The 16,102-nt window shown below is 35.7% G+C and overlaps 1 protein-coding gene across 4 annotated transcripts in view; it reads left to right on the top strand.

Annotated features, from left to right (window-relative positions):
- The window catches only part of DDX4 (DEAD-box helicase 4), a 60,802-nt gene extending 51,477 nt beyond the window's left edge, over window positions 1–9,325 (top strand). For all 4 annotated transcript variants that reach the window (XM_027863571.1, XM_027863574.1, XM_027863572.1 and 1 more), the window contains 4 exons: window positions 3,579–3,678; window positions 4,610–4,880; window positions 5,057–5,170; window positions 9,092–9,325. In XM_027863571.1, the coding sequence (XP_027719372.1) occupies window positions 3,579–3,678; window positions 4,610–4,880; window positions 5,057–5,170; window positions 9,092–9,178 (572 nt within the window). In that variant the 3' untranslated portion in view covers window positions 9,179–9,325. The remainder of the gene's footprint in view (window positions 1–3,578; window positions 3,679–4,609; window positions 4,881–5,056; window positions 5,171–9,091) is intronic.
- The last annotated feature ends 6,777 nt before the right edge of the window (window positions 9,326–16,102 follow it).

Genomic DNA, 16,102 nt, shown 5'->3' with positions numbered 1-16,102 from the left:
TTGGTATTGAACTATATCCTATTCATCAAAAGCTACTATCTTGATTATGCTTTTGAATACAATCCCTTTTTTGCCAGATGAGGACTCTTGCTACTTTATTTATTTCTTTTCTAGTCTTTTTATTTTCTCTTTCTCCTGCCTTTTTTCCCTTTAAAATATGTGTAGGTTTTCTTTGTGTTTGGGAGTGGGCTTATTTACCTCTCCCACTCAGGTTACTCTGTTAGATGTTTTACTGCACACTTGATGTTCATCCCTCCTTCACCTTGTACCATTTGTATCCTCACCACTCATTGAACTCTACTTTTAAAGTCACCAGTGAGCTCTGCAGCAATTTTTTTGTCCCCCTTGTGTTTATATACTTCATGGATCTAGAATTGGAAGAGACCTTAGAGGTCATCCAGTCCAACATCCTAATTTCACACGTCTGTCAGCAAGCATTTATTAAGCATTCACTGTTTGCCAGGCACTGAGGTTTAGAGAGGTCAGCCAACTTGTTCTTACTGCCTCTTATTCCTGAGTTGCATACCTTTCTTATTTCTGCTTCTTAAAATCTCTAGTTTCCTTCAAAACTTAGGTCAAGTAAAATCTTCTATAAGAGCCTTTTCCAGATCTCCTCTCCTCCCACCCCCACGCTGCTACTGCCTTATTATGTTGAATATATTTTGAATATGTACACATATACATATATACGTTTTTTATTAGGTGCGTGCTGTGTTCCAGGCACTATGCTAGATGCTTGGTTAAAGATACAAAACAGAATAATCTCTGTATTCAAATAGCTTAAATTCTTTTGGGTGGGGAGATAATATGCACATGTATAGGTATTTTTGAAACACAAGAGTTATTAAAAATGAAGGTGAAGTTAGAAACTATTGCATGCATAGGGGTATCCAGTGTAAAGGCAAAGGGATGGGAGATGTAGTATACAAGGAATAACAAGAAGAATAAATAGTGTGACTAGATAATAGTGTATATATATGTAGATTTGGAAGACGAGATAATTGAATTCATGGGATAGTATGGAAAGAAAAACAAAGAGGACCCAGGACAGAGCTTTAGGATACACATACATTTAGGAATTGATAGAGATGATGATCCAGGAAAGGAAAATGAGAAGGCATGGTCACACAGCAGCAAGAGAGAATGCTATGTTGAAAACCCATAGAGGAGAAGTCATTCAGGAGGAGAGGGTGGTCAACAATATAAAGTGCTACAGAAAGGTCAAGAAAGATAAGGATTGAGAAAAAGTCATTAGATTTGGTCTTTTAAGGGATCGTTAGTAACTTAGGAGAGAAGAGTTATTTTTCTTGTTAGGATGTAAGCTCATTGAGGGTAAGGCCTATTGCGTTTTTTGTGTATATATCTTGAGTCTAACAGTTCTTGACACATGGTAAAGCACTTAGTAAATGATTCGTGATTTTTTGTTTGACTAAGATCACACCAAACAATTGCATAATTAACCAATGCAAATTAATGTAGATTTTTGTTTAACTCCATCAGTGATTGATTGAATTTTTCCTCTTACATAGCCTCAATACACATTCCTCACAGTTCATCAGCAGGTTTCATCTTAGATGGTTTCCAGCATCTTGCTAATGATAATTTCAGCTCATGTCCCAATAATCTGTTGGAGAAGATGAAGAAGTAGAAAAATTCTATGAACAACTTGATTAGATCATCCAGTATTCTTTGATACTCAGTGATTTCGATGTACATGTTAACAAAGGAAAGAACAGTGAAACATGTATTCATGATTAAGGGATGAAAGAAGCAAAAGGCTGTTAGGCTTCCTAAAAGCCTCATGCCTACATATGATGAATTCTTTTTTTTTGACAAAACAGTTGGGAAATATTGAATATGGTATGCACCAAGTATTCATATTGAAATGGATTTGTGATCTCATCATTTCAGGAGTTCTTTCCAGTTGTGAAGGAAAAATCAGATGGCTGAAAAATGCTTATTGTTGAGACTATGATATTCAATTGGGTGGTTGGCCCTACATGTATCAGTATTTGTGGGATTGACATTGCAAACGAATATTAAATTAGACTCAGAATTGAACTTAGAGGAAGATAGTGAGTTTGATTGTTTTTTGGAAGATTGTCCACTTTTATTAATGACTTCAAGTTTTTCCCAAAACAAAGGACCCCTTTTTTTTAATCATTACTAAGCCAGCATTATCCAAAGGGTTATGGAGAGGCACCTGGAGGGTGTGAACAGGATGCAGCACAGTACAAATTAGGAATTACGCAGAAGTGGTGTAAAGAATGTCATAATAGCCAACACAATTCCAGAAGACTCATGATGGAAAATTCTGTCTACATCGAGAGAGAAATGATGGAGTCTGAATGTTAGATTGAAGCATAGAATTTTCACTTTATTTTTTTCATGTTTTTTCCTTTTGTTTCTAATTTCATAACATGACTAATAGGGAAATATGTTTTACATGATTGCACATAAATAACCTATATCATATTGCTTACTGTTTTTGGGGGGGAGGGGATGAAGGGAAAGAGAAAATTTGGGACTCAAAATTTTATAAAAAACGAATGTTAAAAATTATCTTGACGTGTAATTAGAAAAAAATAAAATGCTACTAAAAAAAGAGTGTCATCATAGAAATATATGGTTAGAGGTAGTGGGGAGGGAAAGAAGATATTCTGGTCACATAATCAAGGGAAAACCAATATCCAAATGAATGTTATTCTAGTGCTTCATTGTAGTTACAAATGTAAAAAATTTAAAACCAGGACAATACAGTAAACTTAAATTATTAAGTAACTTAGTTCAGTTTTCATCTTATTCATGTGCTAAAATAGAAATCATTTTCCTAAATGGTTTTTATATTTGTAAATTGACTCCCAAGGTGACAAAAGAGTCTATATTTGCAACTTTTATCAAAACCTTCTTTAAGTTTTAATAGTTGAAGATGTTATTGAATATTAACAAGGAAATGAGCTGATGACAATATATATAGTCTACTCCCTTTCAAAAAGGTTACATGAATTTAATTTTAAATATTATGTGCTGTTGGAATGTCATTTAATGACATCTTTGTTTTGTATAGGATAAAATAACTTAATGATATATCTTATACTGAATTTGTCTTTTAGGTTTTAGGGCATTTAAATAGAAAGCACAATTTAAATTTCTTAGAAACTATTTCAACTTTTATATACAAGTTAAAAAAACTCAGCTTGAAGCATTTTAGGGATCATGTAAATTATAGCACAGGAAAAACAAAAGAATGACTCTAAGGCAAGTGTTCTTAACCTAGTGTTTCTGAATTTTTTTTAATATTTTGGTAACTATATTTCATCATAATTGGTTTCTAATGTAGTCCTATGTATTTTATCTTACCATTTAAAAACATTCTGTGTGCTTAGCACATCATCTGTAACATGGTAGGTGCTTAAATAATGCTTATTGACATGAGAAAAACAGTCCATAGGTTTCACTAAAGGAGTTCCTGACACAAAAAAAGATTAAGAACATCTGCTTTAAGGACCACATATTACACTTGTCGTGCTCTTTACTAATTTTGTATTTGACTGTTGATCTATTATGTTGCTTTGTAGGTGAGGAAAGAACAATGGTGTTTGTTGAAACTAAAAAAAAAGCTGATTTTATTGCAACCTTTCTTTGTCAAGAAAAAATATCAACAACAAGTATTCATGGGTAAGTGAAGACTTTTATACTTGTAATGATAATTAATTGTAATTGAGCAATGTGGTGGCCTTAACTTATTAAGAAATCTGCCATTGTTTATGATGCTTAACTGAAATTAGGATTCAAGATTGATTCAATATGTTTACTGTACTAGTTCTTATTCTTTGAATCATACAGCTAGTTTTTTTCAGGTTGTTGAGGGAGATAGTTTTTTGAGAGGTAAACTAGAATCATTATCCTAATGTCCTTGATGAATAACAGTTTCTCCACTGAATTTAAGCTTTTGACCCTGTGGTATTTTATTTCCCTGTTTTCTCTTCTGCTGAATTTAACTCTTCTGATTATAGGAAGGTTTGAAAATGTTTTTACTATTAACTAGTAAACTAATCCACCTTTTATTATTCAGTCAAGAATTCATTAAATGACGACTTTGTTCCCAAGTGCTGGTGACATACATCAATTTGTACTCTTAAGGATTTTGTGTCAGTGCAGCAGACCATTAATTGTTAAATGTTCATACTTAAAACTGGATTCATGAGGCAGTGTTGGTACAGTGGAAGAAATACCAATTCTTGAGTTAGAGAACTTAGGTTCAAATCCAGTCTGTAATGTTTTCTACCTGTGTGCCCTTAGGTGAAGCATTTAACTTCCCCTGAACTCACTTAGTTCTCTCATTTTTTATTGTATGGCCTCTGAAGTCCCTTTTAGCTTTACATCTGTGGTCCTAAATTCAGAAATGTTCTTGAAGAAATAGATTACCCAGTAAAGTGTAATGACTTATGTCACTTATATCACTTATAGTTATAACATGTATTAGTCATCTCATTTGCAATGAGCTCGTTTTAGGGGTTGGATTACTTAGGGGCAAGAACTTTTTTTGGGGGGGGACTTCTTTTGAAAAAGCTATTCTAATATGTGTTTTATCTTTGTTTGTTTAAAGTGATCGGGAACAGAGGGAGAGAGAGCAAGCTCTTGGGGATTTTCGATGTGGAAAGTGTCCAGTTCTTGTTGCTACTTCAGTAGCTGCCAGAGGGCTAGATATTGAAAATGTTCAACATGTTATTAATTTTGACCTTCCCTCCACCATCGATGAATATGTTCACCGAATTGGACGTACTGGTCGCTGTGGGAACATTGGCAAAGCTATTTCTTTCTTTGATCCAGAACCAGATAGCCACTTAGCACAACCTTTAGTAAAAGTACTGTCAGATGTAAGTTTTGTTCTAAACATTTAAGGAATTTTCCACATCTTATGATATAACATTTAAAAGTTTTGAGTACATATGAAGCAAAACTCAGGAGATGTAATCTATTCTGATTACTTCAGTTATACAGTTTGGACATGAGGGTAGTAATTGCTGGTTTTAAGAGATGTATTTCTGTTTAGGCTCAACAGGATGTCCCTGCGTGGTTAGAAGAAATTGCTTTCAGTACGTATGTCCCGGGCTTCAGTGGTGGTACTTCAAGGGGAAATGTGTTTGCCTCAGTTGATACTCGAAAGGTTAGTTTGAGAAAAAGTTGTATTTCAGAAATGTTTGCAGTTAATTTAGTTAAAATTGTGAGTTTTGGTAAGTCTTGATAAACTATGGTTAAAATAATGACATGAATATTGTCTTACAATACTTTAAGACAGCAATACATACACACGTATGTCTGCTTAGATTCTTCCTACTCGTGAAATCATAGAATTTGAGGTTTTGAAAGAGATTTCTGAGGGCATTTGGTCCATTTGAAAAAAGAATCCTCTTTACAACATGGAAAAATTTTACCTAACGTCTTTCTTGAAGACTGAGTTAAGAGGTAATCCACTTTTTCCAAGTTAGTTCATTTTACCTTTGGATAGGTCTCATCATTAGGAAGTTTTTCATGGCAAGCCAAAATTTGTCTCTCTAAATTTTACCCATTGTTCTTGGTTCTTCCCTCAGGCAGAAAAAAAAGAACAAATTTAATCTCTTTTCTAAATGACAATTTTTCAGATACTTAAAGACAGCTATCTTGTCCATCCTTTTCTTCTCCAGAGTAAATATTTCCATTCCCTTCAACTAATAGTCATATGGCATGAAATCAAGGCATATTACCACCAGCATTTCCCTTCTGGACAGTATCCATCTTAATTAACAATATTCTTCTTAAACCATGGTACCTAGAACAGAACACAATATTTTGGTTGTGTTCTGACCAGGGCAGACTTTAAAGTGAGAATTTATCTCCTTATTCTTTAAAGCTATATTGCTTTGCATGCAACCTGCAATCACATTACCTTTTTTGATTGCCATTAAAATACTGTTGACTGATGTTGAGTTTGCAGTCTACTGAAACCCCTAAATGTTTTTTTAGGAAAACTGTTCTCCAACCACGCCACAGAATTTGTGAATTGTAAGGGACCTCAACAGCTGCCTAGTCTAATACAAAGGAATCCCCATTAAAACATACCCAAGAAGTGAGCTTCCAACCTGTGCTTTAAGATCTCTAAAGAAGGGGAACCTACCACTTCTTGAAGAAAGCCATACTATTTTTGGGGAGCTCTAATTTGTTAGAAAGTATTGTTAGGAAGTATTTGTTAGAAAATATTTTGACCCAATGTCAAAACCTAAATTTGCTTCTTCACTTTCTACCCATTGCTCTTTGGGCCAAACAAAGCAAGTCTGAACTCTTTTCTACATGACAGCCCTTCATGTTCCCTTTTATCAAGATAGTTGTCAGATTCTCTTTGAATCTTATGATCTACATGCTAATATGCCTCAGTTTCTTCAACTTTAACCTTCTTCTTTCAACCTTTAACCTTCTTTAAGCCCCAACCTTGTATGCCATGAATTGAAGGCTCTCCACTATTCTGATTACCTTCCACTGGACACTTTTATCTGTGGTGTCCAGAATTGAATATAATATTTCAAGTGAGTTCTGACAAGGGCCAACAGAATACAGTAGGTTTATAATCTTTATTTCTGGAAGCTATGCTTCTTCTAAAAGTGCCCCAAACCTCTTTAGCCTCCTGACACATACTGAACTTTCAGTCCACTAAAACCCTCAGATCATTTTCAAAACAATTCCCTTATCTTGTCTCCCCCTTTTTTTTGTTATAACCAACTGCACGACTATACATTTGTACCCATTGAATTTCATCTTAATAGATTTATTCCAGTGCTCTAGCCTGTCAGGATCCTTTTGGATCCTGAATTTGTCATCCAGTGTGTTAGCTGTATCTCTCCCAATTTTGTGTCATTTGCATATTTGATGAGTGTACCATTCTATGCCCTTTATCCAAGTCATTGACAGAAATGTTAAGTAGCACAGAGCCAAGTACATATTTCTGGGATACTCCACTACAGAAGCCTTACCACATTGACCTTGACTCATTAACCACTATTTGAGTTCAATCATCCAGTGAATTCTGAATCCATCTGATTGTTTTATTATTATTAAATCCACATTTCTTTCCTTTCCATGATAATAAGATGGGAAATTTTATCAAAAGCCTAGTAAACTCTATTCACAGCATTCCTTCATCTGTCATTAGTTTGATAATCCTTTATATCAAAGGAAATGAAGTTAATTTGGCATGACATGTTATTGATGTCACCCTGCTTGCTTTTTGTAATCTCTGCTTCCCTTTTTAGATATTCACCAAAGATCTCTTTTATGATTCTTTCTAGAATTTTCCAAGGAATCCAAGTTAAGCCCACTGGCCTATAGTCTGTTGTCTTTCCTATTTTGAAATCAAGATAGCACATACCCATTTCAAATTCTGAGGTACCTTGCCTTCTTGTGTAATCTTTCAGATATCAATGACAGTGTCTCAGCAATCACAACTATCAGTTCTTTTTTTCAGGACTTGATGTACTTCATCTTGACCAAGTGATTTGAATTCATCAGAGGTAGCTAGGTGTTCTCTTTCACTTTACTTATTTTGAGTATCATCTCCCTTTAAATCCAAACAAACAAGAATTGGGCAGCTGTATCTTTTCTCCACTGTCACTTATCCTTGTTCTCTATACTCCAAACAAAGGTTCTTTCCCTTCTTTGGTCTCTTTTTTCTCCCAATATAACTTTAAAAAGTTTTTTTTGTTATTGTTGTCCCTAGCTCCCTTTGGGAACCTCAACTGATTCTGATCTTTAGCATCCTTAACACTATTTTCATAGGATTGTAAACTCTCCTAAGTTTGTCTTCTGTTAACTGTACCTACTTCCGTCTTGTATACATTTCCTTTAAAAATCTAAATTGGTGAGTTTCCTCTGCATCCATATGGATCTCTTTGGACAAACACCATGTTTTACTTTGTCATTGGAAGTTTTCATCTTTGTGTCTTCAGAATTTTATTCTTGAGCTTCTCCTCTCCCAGGTTAACTTTTTAATTTAATTCGGTAAACATTTATTAAGTGCCTGCTATATACAAGGCATTGTGTATTTCCAGGCACTGAGAATACAAATAAGAAAAGAAAAGATGGTCCTTGCTCTCACAGAGTTTATAATCTAATAGAGGAAGATAGTATACAAAAGGAAACTGGAAAGCAAGAGAGGTATACCTTGAGATACCTAGTATGGGGGCATCTTGTTCAATGGAATTCAGACCAAGCACAAATGCAGATGGAAAATAGAGAGTGAGTTGGAAAGTTTGGGTCTTGCCCTCTATAAAGGAGAGTTTTAAGAGGAGTTTAGTGCTCCATTATCCATCCAGTCAGATTTCTATTATTGCCTATTTACATTTTACTACATATTTACCCATACTTCCTGTGACCTCATTGAAATCTGCTTTCTCCAACATCTAGGGGTATATGTCAGACTATACTCAGAATTCCTTTTCTCTATCCTAAAATATGGTCATCCCCACCTTCCCATTTTCCACCAAAGCAACCAGTTTCTCCTTCTTACAAGAATCAGATATAGAAATTGAAATTTCCTCTTTGTGGTTTCTCTGCCTTTTGAAGGATGAAATTATCATTTAGGCAAGTTGAGAAATTATTAGCTATAATGCTTTTGACAGATAAGGAATTTAAATTTTTAGGAATTTGTGCTTGTTCATTTTTGTAATGCTAATTTGGTGATTTAGTAACATTGACCATGTTAAGACCTTTTCAGCTCTGAAATCCTGTAATAGGAAAGGCTATTTGTTATTTGATGATAATTTTAGAATATTTACTTTGTACTGAGAAGCACTTGATATGCTAATTACAAGTATTGTTACCTGTTCATTTAAGAAGGTACTTGAGGACCGAAATGGTTAGAATTTTTAAAAATTAAGGTTTATTTAACTATTATTTCATCTTTTAATTTAGATTGAATCTGTATCCAATTAGAATTAGTGAGGATCAAATCTTTTTGTAAATTGAAAAAAAAAGCTGCTCATACTGGGTCAGGGTGCTGTTTTAAATGTAAGATTGAACTAATGTGACAGTTATACAATTGTCTTTTTCAATTTTGTAGAGTTACCAAGGCAAGAGCAGCATGAACATTGTAGGGTTTTCTTCTGCACAAGCTCCAGATCCAGTAGATGATGAGTCATGGGATTAAAGCCAAAATTATTCAAGTTCCAGATACAGTTTTGATGCAGTGAAGATGGTTTTGAGTTTTGAGTTTTAAAGGAAGTAGGACACTCTTTTGGTAACTCCTTGTCCATCCTGTAATCTTCCCTTCTTCTTTTAAAAAAATAAAATTCTTTACTGGCTAGTTACGTGAAATGCTAAATGTTGAAATGTTGCAGTTACTAATACAAATGGTGTTTACTGGAAAGGCTTAAGCATTCTAAATGTCATGTTTACCTCTTTTATTATTTAGGAGTTTAACATGTTTCATATCTATATTAAGTCTTTAAAATATTAGTAGTGCTTTTTGAGCCTATAAAATAAGCAAAAAGATGTGAAACATTTTTGATTTAAAAATTATTGGGTCCTTTTTATTTTTTCTTAAAAAGAAACCTTTAAAGCAATAGTGTCACCATGTGATTGTAGAATAATTTACATAAAATAAATAGTGTAAGATTCAGTGATTTTGATTTAGATGATTAAATATATGGTGAAGGTTGTTAAATGCTTGAAACGTGATCTCTGTACCCAATGACATGACAAATGCTTTTACTTTTTGTAGCCGCTAAACTTTCCTTGTAAACGTACTGAATAAAAACCCAAACACAGGTTCTTAGATCACTGTTTTACTGCTTAAATTTGAGATACTAGTTATAAGAAGTGTTGAAGGAGAAATTTTGGATCACATTGACCCTGCTTACCATGTCCATCCTCGTATTATTCTTGATTCCAAGAGAAGAGTTTAAGGAAGGTGATCATAAAGGAAAAAGGGGGTCATAATGACCATTTGGGAATTGTCTCTTTTTTGGCCTGACTTTGCCTCTTAAGCTCTAGATTATTACCATTACCTCTACCAAAAGGTAGAGATCAGATAACAAGTCAGAATTTCATTGTATCAACTATGTTAGAAAATACTCAGTGTTCTAATGAATGTGATTGTCATTTTTGCCAAAAAGATAGATGTAATTAGTTGGTGGGGTACTGACTACTACTTTTTATATTTTAATAATTTCTGTTACATAGGCTTTACTTAAAAATTTCAAAAGAACTTGAGATTTTGTTAAAAAGTATCCTTGGAGATTTTACACAAGTGTTCTGCTATGATGCGTCCTAGTGGAGTGCAGTTCTCAAAGGTTGTGCCAACAGAACAGAAGCTCTGTCAGCTCCTGTGAAGCTGAAAAGCCTTTAAAAATGAACTATGTGATAGTTCTTTCTAATCTCTGAGGTTGAGTGTAGCTAAGCAATGAGAAAGATGTTACCAAAATTTTGTGAAATACAGAATTCTTTAGGAGCACAGACACACACACACATACACACACACACACAGACACACATACATCCACAGACACACACCCACACCCATACCCACCCACCCCCCTACCTTGATCAGATAATGGGACACCTCATGATGTGGGTGGAAATAGACAAAAATTGTGTAGCCCTTAACTCAGGGTACTAAGACCAAAGCATTTCAAATCCTGAATTGGGTTGGGATGGAGAATATTCCTGTTTCATCCAATCATCTTAAGATTTTGGTGACTTGAGAAGATTGAAAGCAGATAACTTCAAAAGGTAGGTCTCCTAAGTTATTAAAAGCTCAGAAATTGAGCCATTATTTGTGCTGCTTGCTTTCCACATGCATGAGAGTTCATCAGTGTGGAAATGTGAAGATTTCTCTTAAGCCCTTGATCAACTATTAGAGGCTATCCTGTTTGAGCACCACTTCCCCAGTGACCACGGGACTGGCTGATTATGATATATCTAAATAAATCCATTGGACCCATAAGTTAATGCACAAGTTGTCTTCTCTCATTTTTCTTGCATAATATTGCCACGTAACTTCTTGTTTAGAGAGCATTTGTTACTTAATACTAGGGAATGAACAAGAGAGAAATATTACCTCTCGACCTCTGAAAATTAACTTTTTGAAAAGTCTTTGATAATTTCAGCACATGAACCAAAACTCTATTAACAGTCTCATTATAAATGAAATTTGGAGGTAAGTTACTTAATTTTGGAGTGAGTCCTGGGACAAAGCTGACCTGGTTGAGGTTTGAGGGAAGAGTGCCTCAAGTATGACTTCTCTCTATAACGAGTCAGGGATCTCTCTCCAACCACTGCTTGGATCATCAGACAGTATGGGGACTTGTAATTTGCCCTTTTACTTCTTGCTCAGGGATTGATATTGTTATCAAAAAACCAGTTATGCTGTAGATGATATGAAAATCTACCACCCTATAACTTCACTTAGAATCGTTTTGACAGTCATAGGCTGTCTAGACTGAAGATCCCTTCCCTGGCCACTGCTCCATTCCGATTAGCCTCACCCATCCTGTCCTGTCTCCATTAGGCCTTATGCCACCTTTTCTTTGTACCTTGCAGAGCTTTTGTTCCGTTGTTAAATTATCTTTCCCATTTCGCTTGTGTTCTCCCCTAAGAGATTTCCTTAGTGTATTTTGTATTTAAGTTTTCCGATAAGTGCTTATTTAATTGAAATGAATGGCTTATAGGTTGCTTTAGCAGATGATCAACGAGTTAGGTTTATCTTGTTTTGGTATCTGTTGCAGAGCATAAAGTCAATTTCTTGGGGTGGAAAAAAATGTATCACCTTGCGTAGAATACTTTTCTAGTTGTGAGTATTCAAATCATAAATGATTTTATATAAGCTTTTCCTGATTGTTTGGTAGAACTTCCCAGAGCTTTTGACATAGCTTTCTTGAACTCTGGGTTATACTTCAGTGCCACAGTGAAGCATTAACATAGGATTTTCTTGGAAGCACACTGTCTATGTAAATCCCCAGCATTAGCCTATATCCTCATCTGTAAAATGAGGGTAATAACCTCACCTATCTTGCAGTGTGGTTGTTTTGAAGATTGATATTTGTCAAGTACTTAGCACAGTGCTGTACTGCATGTATAGATGCTTACTCCCTTCCCTTCTCCCCACCTCCCCCACTACATATTTCTTCACATGTCATTCCATCTTCCATCTGTGTGCTGTTGAACTGTCTCTAATACTTGAAATTTACTAGCTCTTCACCTCTGCATCATAGAATACCTCTAGACTTAGGCCAAACACCACCTTCTACATGAAACCTTTGTTGTGAAACCTCCAAATTGTTCTCCAGAATGGTTGGACCAATTCACAACTCCAGCAGCAGCACATTAGTGTAATTTTTCCACATCCACCAACAGCATTCATCATTTTCCTTTTCTGTCATGTTAGCCAGTCTGATAAGTATGTACCTCAGAGATATTTAAATTTTAATTTCTCTAATCATTACTGATTTTGAGAATTTTTTCATATGACTAAACAGCTTGGATTTCCCTATTGGTGCTTATTCATACCCTTTAATTCAGTTCAGAGACTTAAAGTATGTAAAGCACCGTATAAAGACCTGGAGGTGCAAAGAAAAATAGTAATCTGCTTTAAGGACCTCACATTCTATTGTGGTATGTATTAAATGCACATATTTTTACACTTGTTAAGTGCAGGATGATTTCAGGGAGAGAAGAATAGAAGCAGGGAAAGTTTTTTAATAAAAAAGGTGGCACATGAAGTAAGCTAAGGATACTTCTGAGAGATGAGGAAGGAGTATATTCGAGGCACTGGGATCAGCCAAGGTGAATGCGAGGAGGTAGGAAATGGAATTCCTTGATTCAAGACCTAGTGCTCTAGTTTTGCTGGACATAAAATATGTGAATAGAAGTCATATGAAATAAATATGAAGGTAGACTGAAGGATCTTGAGCTTGTGCCATATGAGCATGATTTAAAGGAATGTGGGGAAAAAATGAAGCTTCCTTTAACCAGCCTATGTTTTAATAAGGAAAGTAAGTGTATTTAGGAGAAGTGGTAGCTAGGGAAGGGTATTTTGATTTGGAAAGTTAGAGGTAAATAGAGATTTGGGAACAAAATGAGGATATTTAACCTAAGGAGGAAAAGACTTGGTGGGGATTGTAGTTGACTTCAAGTACTAGAAAGGCTATCACAATAGAGAAGAGGTTACATTTATTCTGCTTTGTCTCAGTGGACAGAATGAGGGGTAATGAGTAGAAGTTGGAAAGAAGCAAATTTTGGCTTGATAGAGAAAACTTTATAGCAATTACGTGTATCCAAAACTGCAACTTGGGAGATAGTTTTTTTTCAAATTAAATGAAACAAAACACATATAATTACATTTCCATATTTGCTTAATTTGGGGGTGTGGGAGGCGATAGCATTTGGAGATACTGGGAAAAACCTGTAGGACCTGACACTTAGGTTGCACCTCAGAGAGAGTGAGGGTTTCCTAGAGGCTATGGTGAGGATGGAGAGTATTCTGTACATGAAGAAGAGCCTTTGAAGCATGAACAGGAAGTGGGATGTCATGCAGAGGAAACGATAAGTAGTCTATTAGATGGAATATAGAGTGCACGAAGGGAAGTGCCTCATAATAAGATTGGAACGGTAAAGCCGGATTGTGAATACTAGACTAGTTTCCATTTGTTCCTGCAGCAGAAGTAATAAGGAGCCATTGGAGTTTATTGAAGAGTAGGATGACATGGGCAGACCTATGCTTTAGGAATATCACTTTGCTAACAGTGTGTTGAATTCCTACACTATTTTCTGTAGTTGAGAGAGAAGTGCAATAATCTTATAGCACATATGTTTTCTTTTTAAAATTTTTCCTTTTTTATTGTCAGATGTGTGTGCTTATTCAAGATACTGTTCACTGGGTTTCCTAAATATGGTTAGCAGACAGGTGACATGGATAAGTATCTCTGGAATCTGGCTTATCTTCTCCATAGAAGACTTAAGTTCCTACTGTGAGGGAAGTCAGAAGAAGGCTCTGGTGCCTTGCTACTTTCCCTGACTATTGTCAAAAGAAGTTTCAGACTAAGGTTATATTTTTCTATCCTCTCCCTGCCAATTCCCCTTCTCTCCCAGCAATGCTGGTTTGATTTAGAACAAAAACCCCACTTCCATTAATCACTTTATTCTGGCTGACTTGGCACATTCCAGCAAACAATGGTTACACAAAAGATAATCACAAATAAAGAATAGTGAGTAAACCCTTTTATTCAAGTAAACAGCAAACAGAAGTTATATAGATTAGAATATACTAGAACGAATGTGAAGGAATGAGCTCTTCAGATGGGATAAGATCTCGGCTCAACCAGGAAGCTCCAATCTTGCCCTATGTTCTCTGAAATCTCTTGGGAAGCAAGTTAGAAATTAGGGATATGTTGAAAAGCTGGCTTTCACTACATGTCTGCAGCTTTCTATATTAAAAAAATCTCTCTCGAAGAATGTAAAACCACACATATCCTTCTCTCAGGAAGCTCTGGCATCAACTCTACCCACCATGCCATCCATGGCAGCATTTTCTCCACCGATCCTGAGTTAAGCTCCTTCCACATTCATTACATGTAAAATGCCCCATTATTCCATTGGAATTCAGGTCACATTATTATGATCTTGACAAAAAATAAATGCAAACATTTCCTTATGCAAGGAAGAATAGAAAAAAGCTAGATACGAAATTATGAATCTCTACTATTCTACTATACCCATTTTTATGTGTGTTTTCTAGCACATGATATAACATCACATGCAAATAGATACAGATCTTTCTGAATTTCATAATCAACATACTTCAGCCAAGTATAACAAGATTTTAAAACATAGATATGAAAGCATTTCAATTTATCAGCAAAGACCATTTTTTGAAATGATCTATATGTTGTAGCCAAAGACAAATTATTATAGGTGACAATTAATAGTCTGCTGGTTGGTGCAATGTATAATCAGGATTTATAATAATTAAATTGTAATTATCAAGTAGCTGAAAACAAGTAGCAGAAATCTGGAAGAATTCAGAAGACAGTATTAGACTTCTGAAGGATAGTGTGGCAATACAAAATATTGAAGTAAAAGGAGGATTGGTAATAGGGAATATTACTTAGACAAATATCTAGTAAGTTCTCTAAGATTTTCATCAACGCATATACAAAGTCTTCAGAAGCTGTTTAGGATACTTGGGAGAGGAGAGGAGCTAAGAAAATGACTCATTGACCAAAGGAGGGACTACGGATAGAGATGCCATATGATCAGCTGCATTAATGTGCTGGTTAATTTTGCTGAACTCTTTTTTTTTTTTGTTAATCTTTGTTACAAGGGATGGCTCAGTGGGTAGGGAAGTGGGGAAGGAGATATATACATATGTGTGTGTGTGTGTGTGTGTATAAAGCAATGGTGGGGGGAAGGGAGAGTGGCCAATAAGAATCCAGAGCTTTGCCTGCTGGGATCCCCATGGAGGCTGGGTGAGTCTGGTTCTAGATATGAGTAATGGAGGGGCCTGTTACATGCTTTAGAGCATGCACAGGTATTTTCTGACAGTCCTGTTGGCTCACTGCATGGTGCTGAAAAATCTCTTAACTAACTGCTAAGCCAGCATAGAATGTGAATACAAAAGGCTAAGTAGATGGAAAGAGCCCTCTTTCTCCCTGTAAGCTTTGCAATGAGTAGGAAGAAATACTATGCAGTGCAGGATGGGGAAAAAAGTAATGTCAGCCACAGTGATAGGTGCTCCTGCCGCTCCCTACCTGCACCACTATGTGGCCATGAACAAATGGTTCCTATGTTCTTTCTGTCCCTATTGTGTCCTTTCATGATTTTTGGTGAATGAGTATCAGAGAGAGAGTGGATCAGGTTATGTAACCTTGTCATCTTGAAAAGATTGAAGGAGCCACCAGTGGTCCAGCAATTGGAATCCATGATAGCTGAAGTAGCTGAGTCTGGTGAGGAGCCACACCTGAGGAGTGACCTGCTTGATCCAAGCAAGCTATGAATTGTTCTGGCAACTGAGATACTGTTTCGCAAGCAAGGGAGAGACTTGTCCATTGGCTATTCTACAGTCAGAAGTGAACCT

This window comes from Vombatus ursinus, unplaced genomic scaffold (assembly GCF_900497805.2).
Source record: "Vombatus ursinus unplaced genomic scaffold, bare-nosed wombat genome assembly UNPS02014772.1, whole genome shotgun sequence".
Classification (NCBI taxonomy): Eukaryota; Metazoa; Chordata; class Mammalia; order Diprotodontia; family Vombatidae; genus Vombatus; species Vombatus ursinus.
This window is presented reverse-complemented; position numbering and strand designations above follow the sequence as displayed.